Genomic DNA, 26,362 nt, shown 5'->3' with positions numbered 1-26,362 from the left:
CACATTAACAACCAAATTTTTCCTCATTAAAAGTATTTAACGAAAATCAAACTGAAATATGTGTTTCAATAGCACAATTTCACAACTTAATTATTCTATTTTATCGCCTTCTATCCTTTTTAATCTCAAAATTAATGAGTGATTCTCGACCAGGGAGTGTCTCATTTAGCACCTTTCACAATGTTATCAACTGAAGGTGGAACTAACTATAGTAATTTGGTTAAAACAACTATTTGGATCATATAGAACTACATCGAACCTCGGTAGAAGAATAACTTTTTTTCTGAGTTTGCGCTTTTGTTTATTTTTCTTTATTGTAGTTTAATTTTATTTTTACATTTGAATACAGATACTTTTTTGTGCGACTTGATGGATGTAATATTTGGATATACGGATTGAAATTGAAGCTGATTCACATGTAGAAGAAAGGTAAGAGTTCGTTTTAAAATTAACATATTTCAACAGTTGGTCTTATTTTTACACCACAAAAAATTTAAAACTCGGGTACATATATTTAAAAGTATTTATCCTTAATTTAAAGCTAATGAAATTTTTTAGATGTGTTTCTGGCAAACTTTTTGAAGTTAGAATAATTATAATACCATTAGCAGTACTCGCGTGGCGATGTCCATGCTAAGAATTTAGAGGAAGTCCGTTGAATAAAAAAAATCCACGTCCTCTCCCCCTTCTGATGTGAAATCATAATTTTTCTTCAACTAAAATACGTACACATCTTTTAAAAAAAAATATAAAAGTCTCTTTGGAATTTAAAACTATTCACCAAAACACCTAAAAAGATCAACAGTAACTTTAAAGCTCAAAATAATCCTTCATCCTTCAACTGTATAGTTCATCGCATAACACGCCAAGCAACTACGCTACCGTGACCCTGCCATTTAGCGATTGAAATTTTTTTTCTTCTGCAATTTAAAATGTTTCGCAAAATAAACAATAGGGTGGAACGAAAAAAACAAAGTTATTATTTTTGAACCGTAATAGTGCGGAAAAGTTGCGACTGGTGAAGAGTTACAAAAGTAAACAAAAATTTTAAAAATCGGATAATATCTTCCGATCCCGCAACGAGCCTGATGATTTGAAAAAATGGAAAATTTCGTGTTTTCTTAGTGATTTTTCAAAAATTTTGTTTTAATGTTTCTTTTTTTTTTAAGGCTCTGAGACAGAAAAGTTACGATTGGTAAAGGCTTCAGAAAAAAAAATGAAATCGAATAATACCTTCTGATCCAGAAACAAGCCTAAAAAATCGAAAAAGTTGAGAATTTCAGGTTTTTTTTCCGAATTTTTTACATTTTTGGTTCAATATACTTTTTCAGGCTACAGAACAGAGAAGTTACGTTTAGTGAAGACTTCAAAACAAAAAAAAATATCTTTTTGAAATAAAACAATATCTTCCGATCGCGCAACGAACCTACATGTTTGAAAAAATGTAAACTTTAAGCCCTTTTTCAGCCTTTTTTTTATTTTAGTTTAACGATCCTCATAAGTTCGGTATGAAATACTAATGGAAGAACGTTTGTTTAAAAAACAAATGTGATATTTTAGTATTAGCCTGCCTGTGAAATTGTCCACATGGCCCTTTAATCCCGCGAGACTTATATTTGTTTATGCCGCTATGCATCTAATACGCCCCATTAGCGCCTCACGATCTTGAATTTATGAGCTTTTTAGTTGGCTTGTGGCTATAGGTATCTTACCTAAATGAATAAAGCAGTCGTGCTGGCATCAGTATTTCTCAATGTTTCTAATGTGCGTGTGAAGTCGATTTGCTCTGCTAAACGTGTTTCAAACATGAATCCATCTTTGCAGAAAATAATTACAAGAAAGTCCTTTGAGTGCCCTATATTTGGCCACCCGAGAGATTTGCTAACAAATAAGCTCCCTACTTATTAAAATGTACTTCAAAGTTGCTTTCAAGAGAGATTTGAGTTAGCTAGAAAAGTCAACAACACAAAAGTGAGTTTTTCCATTGTTAAGGACATAGTGGCGCAAAAAGTTAAATGTATCTTTCATAAGGCCTAGATTCCTACAGTTTCCGTGAAAAGAATTGCTCAGCTCATTGATATCTTCTACAAAAAATATCTCAATTTCATGAGATCTTACAACCGAGACAAGGATAAACCAAAGTTTAAAGAAAGGATTGATAAATTTAAAAGTGAAGCAAGGAAACTCTTTGACGTCTCTGCGTGTAAGTGCGTAATGAATGTTGTTTGCACTTGTAAAAAGACCCTAGACATTTGTGAATGTCCAATTTACATAAAATGTACGTGTGAAAAATCTAAAAAGAAACCGATCTTTGAACAAAGATTTCTCTATCTTCAGAGGAATCATGGCATAGGAAAAATTGGCACTTTGGACCAAAAGGAAACAAAAAGGTTGAAAAAAAGATTTCAAAGAAAAGCCTATGCCTTAAAACGAAAAGTTACAGAGTGCGTTTTAGTCATGAAAGATGAATCTGATCATTCAAATGAAGAACAACCAAGTTGTTCAGTCAAGAGAGAACCTGATAATGATTACAAGTCAACCGACCCAGAGAAGAAAACCCGGTGGCAGATGAGGATTAAGCTGAAAACTACGGCACTAAGTAGCGATCGTTACGGCGTATCTGATCATGCAACTGCTGCCATAGCATCCAGTGTGCTTCAAGACGTTGGCTTAGTGACTGAAACAGATACTTCTAAAGTTGTTGATAGACAAAAAATTAGGAGAGAAAAGAGCCAAAATAGAAAAGATCTGCAAAGTGGCATTAAACAAGACTCCGTTCGGGGCATTTATTTTGACGGAAGAAAAGATGATACTTTATATACAGATAAGATTGAATCAAAGTAATTTCGGCGAACAGTGAAAGAAGAGCATTATTCTATTATCAAAGAACCTGATTCCGTTTATATTGGCCACGTGTCTCCAAACTCTGGATCAGCCAAAGACATAGTGAATAGCATTGTTTCATATTTAAATGAACAAAGAATTTCACTGGATGATTTAGCCATCGTAGGTTGCGATGGTATTAAAATCAATACTGGGTGGAAAAGTGGCGCGATTCGTCAATTTGAAATTTATATCGGACGACCATTGCAAATGGCTATTTGTTTATTACATTTCATTGAGTTGCCTTTTCGCCATCTTTTTCGGTATTTGGATGGTGGAACAACTGACCCAAATTCGTTTTCTGGACCAATAGGAGAACAACTCAGAGGTTGCGAAAAACTGCCAGTAATAGATTTTCAAGCAATTGACTGTACAATTCCAGATGTAAACAGAAAGTGCTTGAGCAAGGATCAAAAATATCTTTTAGATATATCTCAGGCAATAAAGGATGGCAATTGCCCAAATGATTTGTCAAATCGTGACCCTGGCCCACTCTCACATTCCAGATGGCTCACTTGTGCAAATCGAGTCCTTAGACAGTACGTAAGTGCATCGATCCCATGAGGTGACTTAAAAGACATTGTGACTTTTATTTTGAGATGTTACATGCCGGTCTGGTTTGAAATAAAGAACCGCAAAAATTTCACAGACGGTGCTATTCATGTTTACAGAACAATTCAAACCTGTCGATACTTACCTGGCAATCTAAAACAAGTTGTTTACCCTGTCATTGAAAGAAACTCTTTCTTTGCGCATCCCGAAAACTTATTAATGGCAATGGTGTTTGATGAAAGGAGGCACATAAGAGAACTAGCGTTTAAAAACGTCTTAAAAGCCAGGGAGTCTGTTTCTAAAGGCAAAAGCATTAGAAACTTTGTCATTCCATCTCTAAATTTCGAAGCAGAAGATTACACAGAGATTATTAATTGGAACACGACAAAGCTATCTTCTGCACCTTTTCTTCGAAAAAGTTCCTAACAAAGACAATGAAAATCTTATTGCAACAGGCACTATACCCGACTGGGATATAAAACTATTCCCCTGCCATACGCAAGCTGTCGAAAGATGTGTGAAGCTAGTACGGAGGCTTCACTCAAAGTGTGCGGATTTAAATCAAGAGATGGCTACATAAGAGCAAAATTGAAATCTAAGTCAATTATGCCCGAATTTTCCAAAAAATCCGATTATAAATTAGCTTTAACAAGTAACACTTAAAATAATAAGACTTGTACTAGTCGACCCGTGCGGAACTCCGCACTGAACTTCGAATCGTTTCATAAGGCATTTCGCTCTTTAAAAATTTCAAAGAAAGATTATTATTTAGAAAAACCGAAAAAAGTAAACGGAAAAAAGTAAGCGCACAAGAGAAAGCATGTAATTTGAAGACATCAGTAGCAAAACCTCGTTAAATACAACGTTGTGATAATTTGATCATCGCTCCCCTTTTGGTTGTACGTACTTTCAATGCAAATATAAATATCATTAAAAGTGTGGCTGAGTGACACGTGAAAAATCAGTAATTTTGCATGTGAAAAAACAGGTTGTGGCAAATACAGTCCTGCCAATGTGAGCATCTGACGGGAAAAAAAAGAAACATTAAAGAGATATTTAGTGGCACGGATTCGAACTGGCGCCATTCTGATTAACAGTACGACGCTCCAACAAACCTAGCAACTGCGCCTTCCTTTTCGAATGCTATTCATTGAAGGAATGCGTAGTAAAACACAGTAAAAAAGCTTTTTGCCGAATAAAATATAATAAGATCATGTGTCTATGTTTTGTCATTAGCCAGCATGATACGATTTAAAATTATTCGTAAAACATGGAATTTGATTAAAGAATGAGGAAGATCTCACGTAGCGATTGAAACAAACATTCTGGAGAAGTAATAAATTCGATTGAAAAAATAAGTGTTTTTATTTTTGAATATTCAACAATTTCCCATAGCAGGCTTCTTTAACCTGTACGGTTTAAATGCCCGCACTTGTTTTTCTTTTAATCGAACACTTAAAATTCAAAACCAAAACCAGTTGAACTGAGTCCGTTTTTTAAGTGTAATTTTTCGAACGTAGATAAAATGTTTTTTTTTTTTTTTCCGCCGAAAGCAGAGGAGTAGAAAATGATTACTTACTAATGAAGTTGATAATAATTTTAATGTTTTATATCGTATTCGAATAAATAATTAAAGATTTACTGGGTGAAACTCGAAGTTTCGATTCGGCGTAGTATTTTTTCATTTGTACCAAAGTTCGAAGACTGCTTTTAGAAAAATCTACATTTCAGCATGCAATGAAAATGTTTTTCTGCACAGAAAGGATTCCCTTGAGGAAAATCTAATACTTTTTTTTTATGCTTACATTATACTTAGTGGTTTGGACGGAGTCAAAACTTTAAAAAAAAAGGAAGAACAACCTTCGATTAACAGTCAACTTATCTGAATGATAACTGTAGCCTGCATAAAGGAGTCGAAACACCAAATAGCATTCCCACTGCATTTATTTTTTTACGTGTGTTATCTGTTGTATGTTGTGAGTACATGTAATGCGTAATATTAATGTAAATTTGCTATTATGTCGGACAGCCCGAACTAACCCGAAGTTCAGACAGTTTATAGCCGAACGCTCGACCGAAAAGAAAAAAAAAAACACACACACACACAGGTTAATTTTAAATTTTTTTTCTTGCGGAGAAGTGTTTTTATTTTTGAAATTTTTTTTTTACAATTTGTTATCGCAGGCTGTTTTAACCGTTATAGCTTAGATGGCAGTACATGTTCATCATTTAACAGCACGGTTAAAATAAAAAATAATTTGAACTAAGTCTTTTTTAAGCGTAGCTTTTCAAATGTAGTAAAAATGTGATACGCTATTTTTTTTTTTGCAAAAAAAGAAAAATATACATATTACCCTTTAAATTGAGGTAGTATTTTTTTTATTTGTACAAAGAGTCAAAAACTCATTGGAAGAATCTATATTTCAACATACGATTTATTATATTTTACTGAACAAAAAACAATTCCATTGTAATCTGAAATCTTAAACCTGACGCTTATATTTTTGCTTACATTATGCTTTAATTTTCTTACCGGAGCCAAAGCTTTAAAAAAAAAAAAAAACTTACTATTAGGTATCAATTTAGCTCCGTGTTGAATCAAGTTTTCATAACAGCTACGAGCGTTTCTACCTCATGTATTCCCTCATATTTGTTATTCATTGTTCATGTAACGCGCGATGTCGTTCTATTTTTTTTTTTTTTTTTTTTTTTTGATGCAGATTGTCCGGACGTGGGCCCGAACACGCATTCTTCTGGTTACCCGTCGAACGCTCTGCCGATCAAGCTATTCAGCTCTGTCGGGAACAGTGCAAGTTAAAGTTATAAGTTTAACCGAAAACCTCATTGTGGTTCTTTGAAACAGGTTTTTCGGCTGAAAGAAACAATTTTTAAACCGTAGGTCTATTTTTCGTCAGTAGCCTGAACGATAAGCTTTAAAATAAGGTGCAAATCAAAGAAATCGATCAAGAATTGAGGAAAATCTCGCGTAGAAACTAAAAACAGGCTACAGAAATAATATATAAGGATACTGGATTGTAAATTTGGTAAATATTTTATACCTTTCTATTACTTGAAAATGTTTCATTGTTGTAAAGAATGGTAGTTTTGCATGTTTAGAAGATACCTTAAAAATCAAGAAATAAATTAATGTTTATGTGTAATATAGTGTTTTTTAAAAGGCTTTTCCCTGTAACACCGGGGGAAAAAACAAGAAGAACAATTTAATTTTTAATCACTATAAGAAAAGATGAAATTCTCCCCCCCCCCCTTTTTTTTACTTTTCATGCTTGTTCCTGGATCAGAAGGTATCATTTGATTTCAATGTGTTTTTTAAATTTCTGAAGGCTTCAGCAACCGTAACTTTTCCGTCTTAGAGTATTAAAAAGAAACGTTGGAGCAAAGTTTTTAAAAAATCGCTAAAAACACATGAAATTTTCCAGTTTTTCAAATTTTTAGGCTCGTTGCGGGATCCGAAGATAGTATCCGATTTTAAAAATTTTTGTTTTGTTTTGTACGAGGCGTGTTTTTAAAGTAAGTTCCGTTTTTATATAAAAAAGGAACGAGTACAGATAGAGCTAAGTAATTTATTGCACAAAAATCTACCACCCTTACGCTATTTTTCGACATTGCTCCCGTGATTTTCCAAGCATTTGTCATAGCGTGGTACAGGTTTTTGTATACCTATTCGTACAAAGTTACCGCCCGTTTAGTCAACCATGAGGACTCTTACAGTGCTTCGGCTGGGGCGTTTTTGAACATCCTCTGGTCTGCCCTCACTTCGCTCGTAGCATCTTTCATTTGTTTCGGCATCTAAAGTCTTTCCAAGGTGGTCTGTGGCACAACAGCAATAATGAGCTCAGAGAACATGTTATCCCATGGCTGACTACACAGGCGGCAATTTTCTATGAATAGGTATACAAAAACCTGTACCACGCTATGACAAATGCTTGGAAAATCACGGGAGCAATGTCAAAAAATAGCGTAAGGATGGTAGATTTTTGTGCAATAAATTTCTTTGCTCTATCTGTACTCGTTCTTTTTTTTATATCAAAACGGAACTTACTTTAAAAATACGCCTCGTAATTCTTCACCAATCGCAACTTTTCTGCACTATTACAATTCGAAAATAAAAACTTTGTTTTTTTCGTTCCACCCTAATAAACAATCCTTATAAACTAGAAAACCGACCGTCAAGGTATGAAGGGTAAAAATTGCTTTTACATTTGAACGAAGCAATAGCCTCTTTGGTGATATTTTGATAGTTGAAATTTTAACCCTTTCTCCAGTGGATAACGTTCATTTTGACCACTTTTTTGATTCTTCATTCCCCTACAATTACTGTCTTATCAGTAAAACAGTTATGTTACCGGTTCTATTTCAACCTTGTGAACATAAAGCATTCCCTGCATGTCAAATGTTACATAAAAGCGAATGATCGAGTAACGCTCCTGACGTCATCAACAATGAAACTCGCTCCACGGCAAGATAATTTGAGAGTATTTTTTGGTAAAGTTTGACTGGAGTTTAGGGTTTAATCCACTGGGGTTAAAGTCAAAACTTCAACTACAGTTAAAATATCACCAAACAGACAATTTCTTCGTTCAAATGTAGAAGCAATTTTCACTCGTCATATCTTGATGGGCGGTTTTCTAGTACGAAAGTACAAACGTTATAAAGAACAATCACCAACTGAATAATACGACAAATCAAATTATTTACTTAGATAAGTAACTATCTTCAACAATAAGAACAAAAACAAATGTTGAAGAAATAAGGGAAACTAACCCCCATTAGAAAAATCCTACAAAATCAAATTATGTACCTGAATATCGAAAAAAAAACGCATTCAAAAATCAAACGTTATCGACACTGTGGGCCAGCGCCCTCTTGATGAGTTAACTTTCTCCACCATCCATTATTAATTCATTGAACTAAACTTACCTCGCCATCTTTTTGGAATTCAAAGAACTAAACAATTAATTAAACATTTAATTTGCAATTACAAATATTTCGGTCGATTTGTTTTTTTTTTTTTTTTTAATAGCCTGTCAATAAATGGATTATTCAACACAAAAATAATTTTTCAACTCGAACCAGTAGTTCCTGAGATTAGCACGTTCAAACAAACAAACAAACAAACTCTTCAGCTTTATATCATTAGTATAGATTTGTTACAATACAATAGATTTGTTTTCAAAAAAGAAAAAAAGAAAGAAAAACATTTCGCACACAAATAACAAAACAAAAACAAAAATGTTCTTTTACTTTCTCTCTCTTGCTCTGTAATCTGATTGCGATAATCATGGTTGAGTTAAAAATGGACTTGGGTTAATCTTTATTCCCACTATTAAGTATACCATTTGAGTAAAGAAAATACTTAAACAGTAGGGGAATGTGGGACAAAGTGAAATGGTTAAGATGGCTGAGTTTTTTCAAAAGGAAAAATCGGAAATGTGTTTTGAAAATTATAGTACATGAAGAAAGAAAATTGTATTTTATAATAAAACCAGCGTTGAAACAGCATTTTTTTTATTTTTGGCAGTAAATTTGAGTCTTCAGAAAAAAAGTGAAAATTTTTTCACTTTTTTTTTCCATGGGGCAAAGTGAAAAATAAAATATTTTTCTAATGAAATATTTTCTATTCGATAATAAAACATGTTTTTAATCAAAAGAATTAATAAATAAAAGGTTGAATAAATTTTTGAAAAGATAATGAAACAGTAAACGAATAATTCAATGAATAACTTAATTAATATATGAAGAAAAATAAATGAGCCAGTAAAAGAAAGAATGAATAAGAAAATAAGTGAACGAATCAATAAATAAGTGAATTACTAATTGAAGGAAAGAAATGAATTAATTAATAAATGAAAACGTAAGTGTTTTATATTAAATGATTGAGTGAGCAAATGAAACAAACTATTTCACTTTGCCCCATCCACTTTGCCCCGTATGTACTTGACTAATTGTACAATTCATTTAAAACACAAATAATCTGAATATTAACTTAATTACTACTTCATTGAATATTAGGAGGTCCAAGTTAGCATTTAATATGAAAATAACAAGAACTTTATCATTTTATAGTAACAAAAATAATTGTTGTCTTTCAACAAAGGATTACAATATGAATATCATTTATCTAAATCTGCCTGTATTACCAAATGCTTAAATCTTTGGCGGTATTTCTTCCCTGAATGGAATAGACTCCATATGGCACTATATAGTTAAAATAATACCAGATAGGTGGCGCTAAAAGCAGAGAAAATATTTCACCTTTTCGCTTTGCCCCGCTATTTCACTTTGCCCCATGTCCCCCTACATTATCCGGTTCGAACTCATGAACCACCTACCAAAACTGCTATTCAAGTGAGAGGGACAGGTGCAAAGTCAGTTTTCATGCCGATTTTTACTCCCGTTATTTTACTTATGTTTTTGAGACTGTCTTGGTGTTAAATGTTCTGTTACGAATGTAATGTTTCTATATGATTTGTCTAAGTATGCGAACGTTAAAGTGTAGAAAAGATTAGGAATTTCTGCTGAAATCGGAAGGAATTGTAGCAGATTGTGTTCGTGAAAAACGGACAGTGCTTTACGATTTAAACACATGTTCTGCTCATTCTATCTTCATTTTACCACATACAAACATGAATAAGAAAGAGGCAAACCTCTCTAATAAAGTTCACTCGCATGATGATTTTTCATATAATTTTCTTATTTTAAATTACATATCTTTCCTTCAATATTTTTGTGTTTTTATATTTTCTTTTATTTCACAGTTCTTCGAAAGCTAGTGATCAGCTATGGTTTTTCATAAAGATTCATATGTAGTGAATAAAGGTCCAATCCAATTGCAAAATGTTGTTGGAGACTCATGCACGGTATGTGTCTCAGAAGACTTTGAAAATAAGGATGGAGGTTGTGTTTGCATGCGAAAAATGTATGTCGCCGCTCTTGCATCACTTATTATGGCTGTGGCTATGGGATTTGCTACAGGCTGGTCCGCTCCTGCTACCTATGATATGACTACAAACTTGGATAGTCCTGTTAATCCTTCCGAAACAGAAGTAGCATGGATAGGAAGCACAATAGCTTTAGGAGCGATGGCAGGAGGAATTTTTTCAGGTTTGTTTCTAAATACGTATACGCGCGTGTGCAGGGCCGGACTTGGAAGTGTGGAGGCCCCGGGGCAACGAAGGAGTGGAGGCCCCTAATCAGAGTTCGAAAAGATCATCATATTTTCGAAAATATCCGATACTTTGATATATATCCGAATATTTTGATATATATGTACATATCCGATATTTTCGACCCGTGAAAGTTAGGATATTTTATAAAAATTTTATTGTGGGGGCCCAGGGGCAGTAGCTCCACCTGCCTTCCCTTAAATCCGGCCTTGTACGTGTGTAGCATTAGCTCATATTTAATTGCCTTTCTGATCTACTTTATTTCATTGCTACAATATATATATATATATATATATATATATATATATATATATATGCCAGTATATACAAAGGCACTTTAATAATTGAGCAACTGTTTGCTAAATTTCAAAATTTGCTTCTGGAATAGCTTCTAATATGTGTAGTTGGGTCTCTAAAAGATTTCCAAACCCAAATATGTCTACTGAAGCATGTCCTATCAATTTATTGATTTATAATGAGACGTCTCAATAAGTGTATTTAAAAGTTTACAGTTTAATTTTGAATAGTTTATGCTTTATCACTATCGAGTTAGAAAAAAATAAGCGAAAAAACGTAATTATTATTGAAGTCACAATGACACACGAATGATGTGGGACCGAAGAAGTGAAACTTTTTCATATTTCTAGGCATTTGTCCTTAACTCTTTACAACAACGCTCAGTCAATGACGTGATTGTACCATGTTGAGTCGAGTGTGGCAGGAACTTGAGTAATTCATTAATGTGTGTCATATGAGCAGGGTTTCACCCATAGAACACCTGTGAGATATGTAAAGAAAACTTGGTTTTGTATTTTTTTTAGATGTTCTTTTTTGCTACATTTGTCCTTATTTTTGTACTACAGTGCTTCCAAACTTCAGAGGGAATCCTTATATATACAATAGCGAATGATCGAGTGACGCTCCTGACCTCATCAACAATGAAACTCGCTCAACGGCATGATAATTTGATAATATTATTTAGTCATGTTTTACATGCAGAGAAATGCTTGGTTTTGCCGAGGCTGAGTTGGATCCGGTATCTAAACTGTTTTCCTGGTAAGACTCATTTTAGGCGAGGGGAGAAACGAAAAAGTGGTCATCTATTAACGCTATGTACTGGAGTTTTGGGTTAATCCACTGGAGTTAGGGTTAAAATGTCAAATCAAAGTATCACGAAACAGGCAATTGTTTCGTTCAAATGTAGAAGAGTAGAAGCAATTTTCACCCGTCACATACCTTGACGGGCGACTTTCTAGTTACGAATATTATTATAACGTATTTAAAAGAAACTTTTTTAGTAATTCCAAATTTCAAGTTGATAAAAAATTGCTCCTATAGACCCGCACATAAGTCAAAAATATATTTTAAGTCTCCCTAACAAGGCCTGATTTTAAATATTTTTTTTCAAAAAATTGCTTTTATCTATATATTTTTTAAAAATTTGAGATATGTATATGTATTTTTTAAATCAGGTTAAAATGTAAATGTAGGTAGTGAATTTCTAAAAAAAAATTTTCTTTGCTCTCATGCAATATTTAGGTATTCCACGTAGTGCTCTAAAAGACGTTTCTTTTTTAGCTAAAGTTTAATTCTTCTTTTTTACCAGACTGCGCGTGCGCGACGCAAAGGAGGGTAATGTGTTTATCAGTCTATGTATGTATGTCCGTTTCTATGTGGCGTTCTAGGGGCTAAACGCCTTGGTCAATTTTGGTAATTCTTACGTCAATCGATTTGTCTCAACCTTGGGAGTGTCACTAAACACATGACAGTAATCAAAACTCACCATATCAACAACCAGTTGACAAAATATGGCACTTCGGGATCGGCGCACGTTTGGTGTTGCACACTGTGTCGCACTAGGGTGGTCACAAGGTACATGGGGAAAAACTTTTTTCAACTAATCTCTAGTGGCACCCCCCTAAAATGTGCCAATAGACTAGAAAATGTGATTTGCAAAGTTTCAAGTCATTTCGATGATATTAACACGTGCCGCAAAGATGCTAAAGTTAAGAAAAATGGCAATTTTTAGCAAAAACTCGTAGTTTTTCATCTGTAAAACCAAAACTATTCATTCTAGAAACGTCGTTCTGGTCTCATTTTATAGGGAATTTTATTTTCTTTAAGTCTAATTTCATCTAAATTCTTGTAAAAATTCATTGAACATTATTCAGGATTTTTCAAGTCCGGTCGTAGCTAATACCCTCAAAATCGCGTAAAAAGAACGAATCATTATAATATAAATTGTATTGCTTCTTTTAGTTAATGGTTGTAACCCCCTTACAATGTTAAGCTATCAGAGCAAAGCAGCAATATTATCAGAAATATAAGCTGTGAAATCCCGTTACAACGAATACCGATACAACGAAATATCTGTTTTCAACGAAAGAAATTTTCAGCTCCGATTTGATTTTCATTACGTTGCTTGAATTTCATTACTACAAAAACCTCGTTACAACGAAGAAAATTTCTGGTAATTTGGAGTTCGTTGTAACAGGATTTCACTGTATTATAGTTATGTCTCTAAAACTCAAAGCTAAAACAAACAACTGCATGTAAAACTTATGAAATTAGCTGTAGAGGCCGTAAATACGGCCTGTGTTCTTAGACAAGGACTTGTTCGGGCTTTCGTTAAAATGACAGTCATTTTATGGCTCTTTTTTGCAGTATAAACCTGCGTTTTGTGAGTACAGTTTGTTACAGAAAAAGTTTTTGTATTTAGCTTGTTGCTACCACATCTTAGAAATTGGTTTGAAAGGAGTTTTGATTTGCAAAATAGGTATGTCCACTAGTCCTCAACCAGATATTTTTCAAGAATTTCAGGATGAATGATACAGATAAGAAGCAATTCAAAGCAAGTATAGAAGATTAAAAACAAAATAAGCAATCAAGGTGAAATTCCTAGCTTTCTTTTTCAGAAATAAAAACAGTAGCAGCTTAGGGATGCCTATGAGAAGTTCATTTCACTTTGCTTAACTTATTTAGGAAGTGTTTTTCCAAACATGTTACTTTTCGAGTACCTGGCGCTATTCATCACACAAGATGGATGGCAAAGGCCATAGCAAAGGAATGTAAGCATTACAACTGGACTTTTTCAAGTTCCTTATAAAATGCGTTTAAAGTGCAGATCCTAAGTAGACTTTCATTGAACTGTTTTTCTAAATCATGCTATATAACAGCTCCTACCAGAGCTACTAGTATCATCTCTTGCCCCTAAGCAGAGGTGATGTTCCCCTATTATTTGTAATGCTTATCTCGAAAATTTTAATTTTGGCAATTACATTCTTTTGCTTCTCACTGCCTTATATACTCTTTAAAAATATATCTTCTCAGAGATGAGCTTTCCTTAATCGATTCAAAGATAAAAGGTATTCATGATATTTGGTTGTTTATCAACAATATTTACGGAAAAGTACGGTTTATTGTCTGAGATCCAGCTTTAGCCCCCAACCAAGATCTACAGTTAGTCAAATCTTTGGCTCAATACAAGAGTATTTATGAAGATGATGTAGGCACAGAACTACCTAAAATAATTAACCATTTGTGGTCTCTGAACTCAGACAAGGTTGCATTTCCCTTTTTTTGATGATACTTTAGGGAGAAAAAAAAGATCAAAACAAAGAAGGCCGCAAAATTAAAATCCGAAGTAGGAGATAATGAAGATGATTTTAATGATAGGGATACAAAAGCACAGCTCAATCTGAAAGAAGCTTAGCTTATTGGACAAAGAAGTAGATTTTTTCATTTCTCCTCAAACTTTTTAAGATATACAATTTTTTAAACAGATTCAAAATCGATACAAACTTTTTAAATACTGATCTTAATGAATAGAGTGGAGAACAATATTATATTAAAGCTAAAAAGATAGTAAACAATTTGAGGGTTGTCAATGGCACAGCTGAAACAGGTGTAAAACTAATTTCTAACTAACGACAGTTTCTGTTACAAGTTATGTCCGAATGCAGGCACATTTTTCCATTCATCAAAATCTATCATATCGAAGCCATTATCACTTTAACTTCTCAATGAAAAGTAATAACATAATGATGTATAATTTAACAGTGTAAGCAATAAAATGCATTAGATTTTTTCTTTTCTTTTTAATAATTTTTTAACACTGCTTTCTCTTGTGAACTACTTAGTTCCTTCATTTTAAATCAACAATTTGTAGCATTTAATTTTTAAAGTACCTCCAAATGAAGTCTTTTTAATGGATAAATTAAAATCAACAAAGAGCAAATAAATGTAATTGAATATTATAATGCTTTTAGGTATTTGCATGAAAATTCCTTATTGATGATTTCCACGACCCGACCTGAAAAATGCCAAGTACATTTCTATAAATTTTGTTTAAAAAATGGATAAGATAACTCATCACGAGAATAAAATTTCCTATAAAATGAGATCAGAACGAAGTTTTTAGGATGAAAAGTTTTGGTTTTAAAGAAGAAAAACTACGATTTTTGGCAAAAAATCACTGTTTTTTGTAACGTTAGCCTCTTTGCGGCACGTGTTAACATTATCGGATTCAGCTGAAACTTGGCAAATCATGTTTTCTAGTTCATTGGCACATTTTAGGGGGGTGCCGTAGAAGAAGCGATTTTTTGTGACTACCCTAGTGTCGCACGCTACCTGCGTGCGACAAATGCAGGTAGTTTTCGCTGCCTGAATTTTTTTGCTTACTAAGTCTACTAATTGGGATATTAATGGCTGAGTGGTCTAAGCGATTGCTTCTCCCACTTGAGGCGGTGGGTCAAGACACCCTCGCTCCGGATGTACTTTCCCCTTTTTCTGATATGAATTCTTTCATATGTTCTTTATTTGTATTCTGTACTGTAATAAAAAGTATATTATGCGTAACGAATGCAAGACAATCAGATTGTAGTCCTCATCAAAATAAACCCGTGTAATAAGCACCTAAAGAAAGAAAGTCTACTAATTCGATTTTAATCTCTAACATGTTGCATTTGCTTTTGCCTTGACTCAAGGGACTGAGTTTCGCGACGTGTACTTTCTCAATAGGCTTTTTTAGTTTTGCGAGAAAGATTTGACTGACGGGGGGGGGGGGGGGGACGTTTCCGAATTCGCGTCATCATGAGTTATACAGGCTGCTTATATAACTGTGCTGTGGTTGACTTAAGTTCGCGCATATTTGCCGAAGGCCAAGCACATGTATAAGCGGGGTTAGGTCCCTAGAGAGACTAATTATCAGTAGCTAAGACCACCGCAAGTTGCGTAATAGACCTCTATCGATACAAACAAACTCTCTCAATGATATGACAAGATTGCGAAATGTACCGTATCATAATCATAATAACTATGTCAATGAAAATTAACTAAAAAGTGTCAAATAAAAAATTATTAAATAAAAGCAAAAAACCCTACTGCGTAAAAACCCAAAAAACTAAAAAGAAAAATGTATAAGCTCAGTAGTTTAGAATGTTATTAAGTACTACTGAATAACTACACCGTTGAAATAGTTTTATAACCGTACGCAGATAAGACAAATCATCAATTCAAAAGCATAAAGAATCAACAGTTGGGGCCCATTCAAAGTTTACGGGTTTCTTTGAATCAGAAAGGAATGGGCCTCGACTGTTGATCCTTCTATTCTGCTTTTGAATTTATGATTTGTCTTATCTGTGTATAGTTATAAAACTATTTCAACGGTGTAGTTATTAAATAGTACTTAATAACATTCTAAACTACTGGGCTTATACATTTTTCTTTTTAGTTTTTTTTTTTTGGTTTTTACGCAGTCGGGCTTTTTGTTTTTATTAAACATGTCATTTTTGTTTTGTTTTTTGTAAATATCGGTTTGAAATTTTTTCTCTAATAAAAAATGTTTGATTCCAGTTTTATGTTATTTTATGATGAGAAATCCTTTACATTTCTTTTCCGATTGTACTCGTATTATAAGATTAAATGCTGGATTTGAAAAATAAATAAATGCTATAAAATAATCTTTCAAATATTATTTTCATTTTGCTACAGATTTCCTATTAAAGTAATTAAATGTGAAAAGTCAACACTAAAACATACGTTAATGTACTTTTCATGTATTAATTACATAAGTAATTGGTTTGTCCATTAGCTCTAAAGGGATAGATGAATTTTATTGTTATTTCCTTCAATGGACCAATTGAGGGAAAAAAAAATTAGATTGCCAAGATCAACTTTGTTTTAAAATTTAAGAAAATGGAAAGTGTTTTAGAGCAAATCAACTTGAGCAAAGGGTGAAACATAAGAGCAAACAAACCTTGTGTTTTATCCTTTCTTTATATTACTATACTTCTAAATGAAAAGTTCTTCGGAAGTCGATGAGTCATAAACGGGACTTCTGCAATAAGAAAATGTAACTATTTTTGCTCTAAAAAAATAGTATTTCTCAATTTTAGACCCAAAACCATTTTTTCTTCCAATGATGCAGAATGCATTGTTTTATCTGAATTTATTTTTTTTATTTTACATGAAATATTGCAACTGAATGCAGGATGTGTACATCCGTAAATCAAAAACTTGTACAATAGTTTGACGTTTAATGTTCTTCAGTCATTTTAAATCAGTTTTAATTATTTTAATCTTATGATTATATTTTGTTTTTATTTGATGTTATTTTAAATATTTTGAAATATAACTGAATGTTCTGAAAAACTATTAGCAATAGATGTTATGATACTCAGCATGCATTTTCATTTATCATTTATTTTTACTTACTTTTTACTACATTAAGAAACAGTCGCTATCGCATATTGATGCATATTTTATTGAACAAATGTAATTATTTTATAAAATAAATATAATAAAAAGACCTAATTGATAATAATTTCTATAAAAAAGAGAAATGAAATTTAAATGAAGAGCAACGGAAATGTTTTCGAATAATTGTTTTGGCCATTTTTTTCTTCAATGCTCTGCAAGTCAAATTGTCGAGAAAAAAATCAATAATTATTTTTAATACTGTGATTAAAATCAACTTACTTGTGACTAAGTACTGAACTAGAGTCATGTTCTACTTTAAGGCACAATTCGTGTCGATTTTAGAACTGAAACGTAGACAAGGGTAAATAAACTTCTTTTCCTCCTCCTTCCCCAACTGAACGATTCATACTTTATTTCTCATGTGAATATGTTTCTAATTTACTTACAGGTCCTTTAGCTGATAAAATTGGCAGGAAAGATATCTTGATATTCAACATCGTTCCGTTCTTAACTGGATGGCTTCTAATTTCATTCGCAAAATCTGTTACCTGGATCATCACTGGACGATTATTCTGTGGAATTGCTTGCGGAGTAATATCAGTAACTGTGCCCATGTATTGTGTTGAAATTGCAACGCCTGAAGTACGAGGTCTATTAGGGTCATCATATCAAGGGTTTTTAGTAATCGGTAGCTTTTTAAGTGCAATTTTTGGCTCATATGTTTCATGGATACATTTATCTTTGATTTCAGCCCTATGTGCAACAATAGGTCTCATTTGTTTCAGTACGATGCCAGAAACACCACGATGGCTACTTGCAAAGGATAGATTATATGATGCCATCATTGTAATGCAAAATCTTCAAGGACCATATGTTAATGCAGAAGAAGAATGCAAAATAATCTACAAAGATTTAGGAAATCAGCCTAAAGGTTCATTAACTTTAAAAGAATTCAAGCACCCAACCGTTTTTAAACCAGCATTACTATCTGTTGCATTAATGTTCTTTCAGCAGTTTTCTGGGGCAAATTCAATTCTATATTACTCATCTTCTATTTTTGAGGTTTCTAAAGAATTTTTGGATCCAAAGAATTCTACAATTGTTCTCGGTGCTGTGCAAGTTGTAGCAACTTTAATGGGTAATTTAGTTGTTGATAAAGCAGGGAGAAAGTTGTTGCTGATTCTTTCGGGCTCTATAATGGCTATAAGCTCTGGAGCATTAGGTGCTTATTATTATGTGTCTAACGAAAACTCTTTGGGCATAGAAAAGTATAATTGGGTACCTCTAACTAGCTTAATAATTTTCGTAATTGCTTTTTCAATTGGCTATGGATCTATTCCATGGCTTCTTGTTCCTGAAATGGTACCTGTAAGAGCTCGAAGCATCGTTAGTGGTATAGCTACTATTGCCAATGGTCTCTTTGCTTTCTCTGTAACAAAATCTTTTAGTGATCTTAGAACTGCTATTGGGACACATTTTACATTTTGGTCTTATAGTATAATATGTATTTTAGGAGTGTTTTTTACGGGGTTTCTTGTACCCGAAACGAAAGGAAAGAAACTGGAAGACATTTCAAAAGTTTTTACTGGATCCTAATGTGATATTTTACTGGTTTGATGCGTTGAATTGAAGATTCTGTTTAAGAATTTTCTCAGTGTGGTATTCTTACCCATATCTAAGGGGAACTTGACTGTCAAAATTTTACTAAGAAAACTACTGTTTACAATTGAAATTGGCTTACTACTAGGTGTGCTGATTACGGCTTAAGCTACGTCATGTCGGGATAGTCATTTTTCAGTTTCATTTCTACCATTTGGCAATGCTAAGTTATCGTGGCAAACTCCTGAGGAACTGCAAAAGGGCTACAAAATAAAGTTGCATCACACAAATGTTAAAATTCTTTAGATGTACATGCATACATAAATGAAAATGTTATAAATATAGACAATGAAAATGCTATGGAAGCATACAAACTTGTATTATTATTCAAATCTTTAAATATTACTGGAACAAAATTTATATGAATTTAAATTATTTCTTTTGAGTATATTCAATCTATTTTTTTTTTTTTAATTTTTGCACAGTTTTCCTATAAAGTCAGGTCACCTTACATTTTAAAAAAATATACAAAGTCAATTTTAGGTCCTTTTTTCTCTCTGACCAGTGAAAGATATTTATAGAAGAGAAAGACATTAATGCATCTTTATTGTGAATTAATTGAAAAGTTAGAGTTTATTATTGAAGAATATTTATTTTAAGTATTGTAATTATTTATAGTAAACAAAATATGTAATTAAAGTGCCACTGTTTTACTCTTTCATACGATTTAATCAATAACTTTTATCTAAGTTATTTTTCTCTGAAAATACTTTCTTATCGCAATTGAAAATGAACATCTCAATTTCTCTTAGCGAATCACTGCGGTCCTTAAATTCGTTTAGTACGTTACCACAGAGAGGCATTTATTATACCGATTGTAAGTGTATGTCTGGGAGAGATTATTATGAAATATAATCATGGAGTTTGAGGCGTGATGAAAATTATATGGGTCATTCTCCAGAAAACGTAACTTTTGAACGCAAATATTTTTCAATTTCGAAACCTTTTGTTTTCTTTCTTTTTTTTTTTCATTCTTACATGAACGTGTTACCTACTAGAAGTTACCATAAACAATGGCCCATCAGCTAAGTTCCAATTATTTTACGTATAAATAAATGAAAATGAATAAACGCCTTGTTCACGGAAATAAAAAAAATAATAAAAATAAACTTTTAATGTTTAAAAATCGAGACCAATTTAATATCAAAGTAGTAATTTTGTTAATTGGGTGCAAACAATGAGCTATTTTAATGGTCTAGTATTAAACTCTCTTAATTAAAGTGCGGCTTAATCTTAGTTATCCTTTTTGTTCAAATATGTGTTACAAAATAGTACTTTTGTAAATCTATATCTGTACTAATAATATAAAACAGTATAATTAAAGTGCGGCTTAATCTTAGTTATCCTTTTTGTTCAAATGTGTGTTACAAAATTGTACTTTTGTAAATCTATATCTGTACTAATAATATAAAACAGTAGAGTTTGTTTGTTTGAACGTGCTAATCTCAGGAACTACTGGTTTTAATTGAAAAATTCTTTTTGTGTTGAATAGTCCATTCACTGAGGAAGGCTATAGGCTATATAACATCACGCTATGACTAATAGGAGTGGAGCAGCTATAAAAATATTACGAAAAACGGGAAATTTATACTATAATATAAAATGCTTAAAAGCATGCGTAGCCACGGTGGTTCGAACTGAAAATGCGGGTTTCGTGATCCAGTGAGTGTTGGTTCGAGTCAACCATGAGGCAAATTTCGAGTGCACTTTTTAGAGAATATCCTAAAAAATGCTAAAAATGATTTGTAAAAAAAGTTTATTTGACGCATCATTGTCTTATTTTTCTTATTAATTATTTAATTAAAAAAGCTGAACAGTTTGTTTGTTTGAACGCGCTCATATCAGGAACTACTGGTTCGAAAAAAAAAATTATTTTTGTCTTGAATAGTCCATTCATTGAGGAAGGCTATAAGGCTATATAAAATTACGCTATGACTAATAGTAGTGCAGCCGCAATAAAAAAATGTTATGAAAATGAGAAAATTTATTTCTGTACTAATATTATAAAGCTGAAAAATTTGTCTATTTGAGCGCGCTAATTTCGGGAACTACTGGTACGAATTGAGAAGTTCTTCTCGTGTTGAAAAGTCCATTTATTGAGGAAGGCTATAGGCTATTTTTTTTAAAACCAGATTGAGCGAAATATTTGTTATTGCAAATTAAATGTTTGATTAATTGTTTAGTTCTATGAATTCCTAATAGATGGCGGGGTATGTTTAGTTCTATGAATTCCTAATTGATGGTGGGGTAAGTGAACTCTTCGAGAGGGCGCTGGCCGACAGTGTGGTTAGCTGCGAGGAACCATGCCCAGGCTACGCTCTGTTGTGATCAGTGAACAGATTTTTGAATGCATTTTTTTTTCGATGTTCAGGCACATAATTTTTTTTTGTAGGATTTTTCTATTGGATTTCGTTTTTTTTTTAATTTTTATTTCTTCAACGTTTGTTTTTGTTTTTATAGTTGAAGATAGTTACATATCTAAGTAAATAATTTGATTTTTCTTATTATTCAATTGTGATTGTTTTTTTATAACGTCTTTAATATAGCATAGTTCATTTGGTGAAAAACTTGAAATTTGCAGGGAGAAAAAACCGCTTCACTCACTAAAGGGCAGGGCTACGATAGCGTGGTTACTTGGCGCGTTAAGCGATGAACTATGTGGTTGAAGAATTATTTTGAGTTTTCAAACTACTGTTAATCTTTTTATGTGTTTTGTTGAATAGTTTTAAATTTCAGAGAGACTTTAATAGGTCTTTTGAAAAAGTGTGTACGCATTTTAATTGAAGAAAAATGATCATTTAACATCAGAAGAGGGGCGGGGGAAGGGGGCTTGGATTTTTTTTGTTCAACGGATTTCCGTTAACTTCTTATCACGGGCATTTCCGTGCGGGCACTGCTAGTTTGAGAATACACTGGCAGCTTATAATTTTGGTAGAATGCCTATTATTGATGTATTTACAATCCATCTTTTTTTTTACACCTCACAAATAACGACATTGATAAGGTCTGTCACGGAGGTGAAATTCACGGAGGTGAGTAATTTTCCATTAATGTAGGCCTAATGGATACATTTTTCAGGGAAATATTTTTTTTTTTCATCGTTGCTACTATCTGCCCATATTACGCTTATGAAAACATATTCACTTAAATTATCATTAATGAGGAATGGCATATTGTGTTTAGGTAGCGAACGTGAGAATTTATTGTGTGACATAACTCCTTATCCTTCTAAAACGAACTAAAACACAATATTAAACAATTAAATATACTTAAACACTTAGTATTTGAGACACTTGTGAAAGGAATAATAAATAAATAAGTATATACTTTTAATGAAACAAGTTATGAAGCAACATAACCAGCCACACAATGTGTGTGACATGCCACGGAGGTGAGAATTCAGATGTTGTGAACCAAAAATATATTAAAATAAAAATTATTATTAAAAAATTGTTGGCAAGATTAAATAGGTATATTTTTTATGAAATTAGAAAGCATCCTTATATATTATTTCTGTAGCCTGTTTTTTGTCGCTACGCGAGATCTTCCTCATTTCCTGAACGATTTCTTTGATTTACACCTCATTTTAAAGCTTATGTTACAGGCTAATGACGAAAAACAGACCCAAGGTCTAAAAATTGCTTTTTACGTCAAAAAGTCTGTTTTAAAGCACCAGACTGAGGTTTTCGGTTAAATTTATAAGTTTAACTTGCGCTGTTACCGGTCGAGCTGAATCGGCAGAGCGTTCATCTGGTAACCAGAAGAGCGAGTGTTCGGGTCCAGCCCGGACGCTCTGCGTTGAAGAATTAGACAACCTGCACGCATTACATGAACACTTAAAATACAATAAACAACACAAGTGAGGCAAAAAAGTAAATGAGATGGGAACGCTCCTTGCTGGTATGAAATCTTGATGCAAAATGTAACTAAATTAATTCTTAGTTGTAAGGGTTTTTCTTTTCTTTTCTTTTTTTTTTTTTTTTTTTGCTTTGTTTTTAAAGCTTCGGCTACGGTCAGAATATTAAAGCATAATATGAGCGAAAATATAAGTATCAGGTTTAAGATTTCAGACTACAATGGAATAATATTTGTTCAGAAAGAAAAAAAAATCTTGTACTGAAAGGAAGATTTTTCTAATGACAATTTTTGACCCTTTGTACAAATAAAAAAAAATACTACTCCAAATTGAAATTACGCTTTTCATTTAGTTAACCTGTGAATATTTATTAGAATGCGAAGTAAAACATTAAAATTACTAACAACTCGATGGGTAAAATATAATTTGTTTTTCTTCTTTCGGCAAAAAACAAATAGGCAGTCACATTTTTACCATATTTGAAAAACTACGCTTAAAAAACGAACTTAGTTCAACTGAATTTGTATTTTAACCGTTTCGTTAAATTATGAACACGTGCTGCCATCTAAGCTATAATGGTTCAAGCAGCCTGTGATAACAAATTGTATAAATTTTCAAAAATAAAAACCCTTCTGTTCAAATATCTTATCCTGTATATTATAGTGTGTGCCGGCTAATGACGAAAAATTGACCTACGGTCAAAAAATAAATTTTTTGGAAACGTCTCTTGCTGTTGCAGAACCTTGATGCAGCCTGTAATTCTTAGGCAGTTTTTTTTTTTTTCTTTCTTTTTTTTAAGCGAAATTCTAATACAATTTTCCAATTTTTTGCTTCGCTTTCGGCGAAAAAATAATCACAATTAACCTGTGTTTTTTTTTAAATAAAACTTAAAAACACTGGACTTAGTTGTTCGGTTAAACTGATAAGTTTTTTTCGGTAGAGCGTTCGACTATAAATTAGCTGAACTTCGAGTTCGCCCGGGTTGTCCGCGATTATAACAAATTTAGATTAATACTACGTATTACATGTACTCATAACATACAACAGATAACACACGTAGGGCAATAAAATAAATGCGACAAGGAACGCTCCTTGGCGTTTCGACTCTTTTATGCAGGCTACAGTTATTATTCGGATAAGTTTACCATTAATCGAAGGCTGTTCTTTCTTTTTTTTTAAGCTTTGACTCCGTTCAGATAACTAAGCATAATGTAAGCATAAAAAAAAAGTATTACATTTTAAAATTTAGACCTCAAGGGAATCCTTTTTGTTCAGAAAAACTTTTTCATTGTTTGCTGAAATGTAGATTTTTCCAGCAACAGTGTTCAACTTTTTGTATAAATAAAAAATACTACGCCAACTTGAAATTACGAGTTTCACCCAGTAAACCTTTAACTATTAATTCGAATACGATGTAAAACATTAAAATTATTATCAACTTCATAAGTAAGAAATCATTTTCTACTCCTCTGCTTTCGACGGGAAAAAAAAAAAAGCATTTTGTCTACGTTCGAAAACTTACACTTTAAAAATGGACTCAACTGTTTTTGGTTTTTAATTTTAAGTGTTCGATTAAAAGAAAAACATGTGCTGGCATTCAAGCCGTAACGGTTAAAGCAGCCTGTTATAGGAAAGTGCATCAATTTTCAAAAATAAAAACACTTATTTTCAATTTTATTTATTATTTATCTAGAATGTTTGTTTCAATCGCTACGCGAGATCTTCCTCATTCCTTAATCAAATTCTATGTTTTACGTATAATTTTAAAGCGTAACATTCTGGCTAATGACAAAACATATATGCATGGTCTTTTTTTTTTTGGGGGGGGGGGGTGAAAAGCTTTCCTGCTGTTTTTTAGTACACATTGCTTCAATGAATAGCATTCGAAATTCAGCACATTTGCTCATTTAGTTGGAGTGTCGGGCTGATAATCAGAATGATGCGAGTTCGAATCCGTTCAGATAAATACCTGTTTAATGTTTCTTTTCTTTACGTCAGAGGCTCACATAGGCAGGATTGTATTTGCCACAACCCGTTTTTTCACGTGCACAATTACTGCTTTTTCACGAGTAGAAACTTTTAATGATATTTCGGTTTGCACTGAAAATACGTACAACCAAAAAGAGAACGATGATCACATTCTCACAACATTGTATTTAACGAGGTTTTGTTACTGATGTCTTCAAATGACGTTTTCTTTTGTGTATGTACTTTTTTCTGTTTACTTTAATCCGTTTTCTTTTTTCGTTTCTTCTTCATAATGTTTTTTCTTTGAAATTTTTAAAGAGTGGAATGCCAGATGAAACGATTCGAAGCACAGTGTGCAGTTCCTCACGGGTCGGTTAAATGAATTGTTCGTTAAAGTTTTTACAGTAAAAGGCGTGTGACAGGAAAGTTTTGAAGAATGACCCATAATATTTATTTCTACGAAATCTCTTTCCCTTTTTCTTTCTTTCATTTTGTTTTCTTTTATTTATTTATTTATGTGTAGTGTCAGGAGAATTGTTTTCATACGTCATTCAAGCATTGTACAAGTTTCGCCATCATTACCTTCGAAGGCTATTGAAACGTAATCAGAATGTTATAAAATGAGCCTGAATTCAATTTAAAATTGAAATAATGTATTACATTCAACCATTCCCAACACCCTAATTTGATTTGAAATAGCAATTTGCATCATAATATTTGTAAGCAATTTCTGATCTCCCATCAAATTACCAGTGCATTCATAATTTAATGCATTGGTTTCAGTTCCTCTCTATGCTTCTTTTCTCTTTTATTGAATTTTCAGGTAAGCAGGGATGCTCACCTGGGAGAGCGGGAGGTGGGGGTTCGCGACGCAGACTGCGCAATAAAATTGTTAGGGAAGGGGGGGGTCTTAAGACGTATTTTTCTCATTTTGGGGGCTTTTTCTTTGGAGAGTTCTTCGCGATATTTAGGAGGGTGCACCCTTTGATCAAAGGGGGGTGGGCACTGGGCTCCCTTGTGGTTGGTATGTGTAGCAAAAGTGGCGAATCAGGTTTTCAAAATTTAACAGAAATCGAATTTTGCTATTCACTGAGACACGAGACACTTCTATTGCAAGCCACCACTTCAACTAAAAAGGACTTGACATTAAAAATCTTGTAGAAAATTTTGTTAACATGAAGCCACGAAAGAAAGCATTCGATTATTGTATTTTAATAAAACAATGTACTTTTGTACTTTTTTAATATTTATTACGTGCTCTATGTCTCACATACTTGTTCAAAATAAAATAAATGATGTGAAAAAATTTGAATTTTATTTTTGTTTTCAGCATTTCAATGCCCTATAGCTCTCAAATACGTATTATGATTAAACATAATTAGATACAAAAAATATTGGTGTACCATATTTGCTGTGTTTTTTTATATACGGTGCAAGAAAACATGGCAGAAAATAAATGATCGTTTTAATAAAAAGAAAACATGCAAGATCATGAATCCTTCTCTTTTGAATAGAGATTTGAATGAAATTTAATATAAAAGTTGCTCGAAATGTCTGC

The 26,362-nt window shown here is 32.7% G+C and overlaps 1 protein-coding gene across 2 annotated transcripts; it reads left to right on the top strand.

Moving 5' to 3' along the window:
• The first annotated feature begins 158 nt into the window (after window positions 1–158).
• LOC129219448 (solute carrier family 2, facilitated glucose transporter member 8-like) lies at window positions 159–26,094 on the top strand. Of its 2 annotated transcripts, XM_054853843.1 has the most exons (4): window positions 159–263; window positions 350–429; window positions 10,215–10,560; window positions 17,770–26,094. In XM_054853843.1, exons 3-4 carry the CDS (start codon window positions 10,239–10,241, stop codon window positions 18,915–18,917), a joined length of 1,470 nt encoding a protein of 489 aa, XP_054709818.1. In that variant the 5' UTR covers window positions 159–263; window positions 350–429; window positions 10,215–10,238; the 3' UTR covers window positions 18,918–26,094. The 2 variants fall into 2 exon arrangements, with proteins under 2 accessions (XP_054709818.1, XP_054709819.1); XM_054853844.1 differs by lacking the exon at window positions 159–263 and having other exon boundaries at window positions 293–429.
• Window positions 26,095–26,362: the final 268 nt, after the last annotated feature.

The sequence above is a fragment of the Uloborus diversus genome, chromosome 3 (assembly GCF_026930045.1).
Source record: "Uloborus diversus isolate 005 chromosome 3, Udiv.v.3.1, whole genome shotgun sequence".
Classification (NCBI taxonomy): domain Eukaryota; kingdom Metazoa; phylum Arthropoda; class Arachnida; order Araneae; family Uloboridae; genus Uloborus; species Uloborus diversus.
The sequence above is the reverse complement of the archived record's forward strand: the minus strand, read 5'-3'. Positions and strand labels throughout refer to the sequence as shown.

Coding starts and splice junctions, on each gene's coding strand:
- LOC129219448 (XM_054853843.1), top strand. CDS start 10,239: ATGGTTTTTCATAAAGATTCATATGTAGTGAATAAAGGTCCAATCCAA. Junction 10,561..17,769: donor GGCAGGAGGAATTTTTTCAG/GTTTGTTTCTAA, acceptor ATTTACTTACAG/GTCCTTTAGCTGATAAAATT.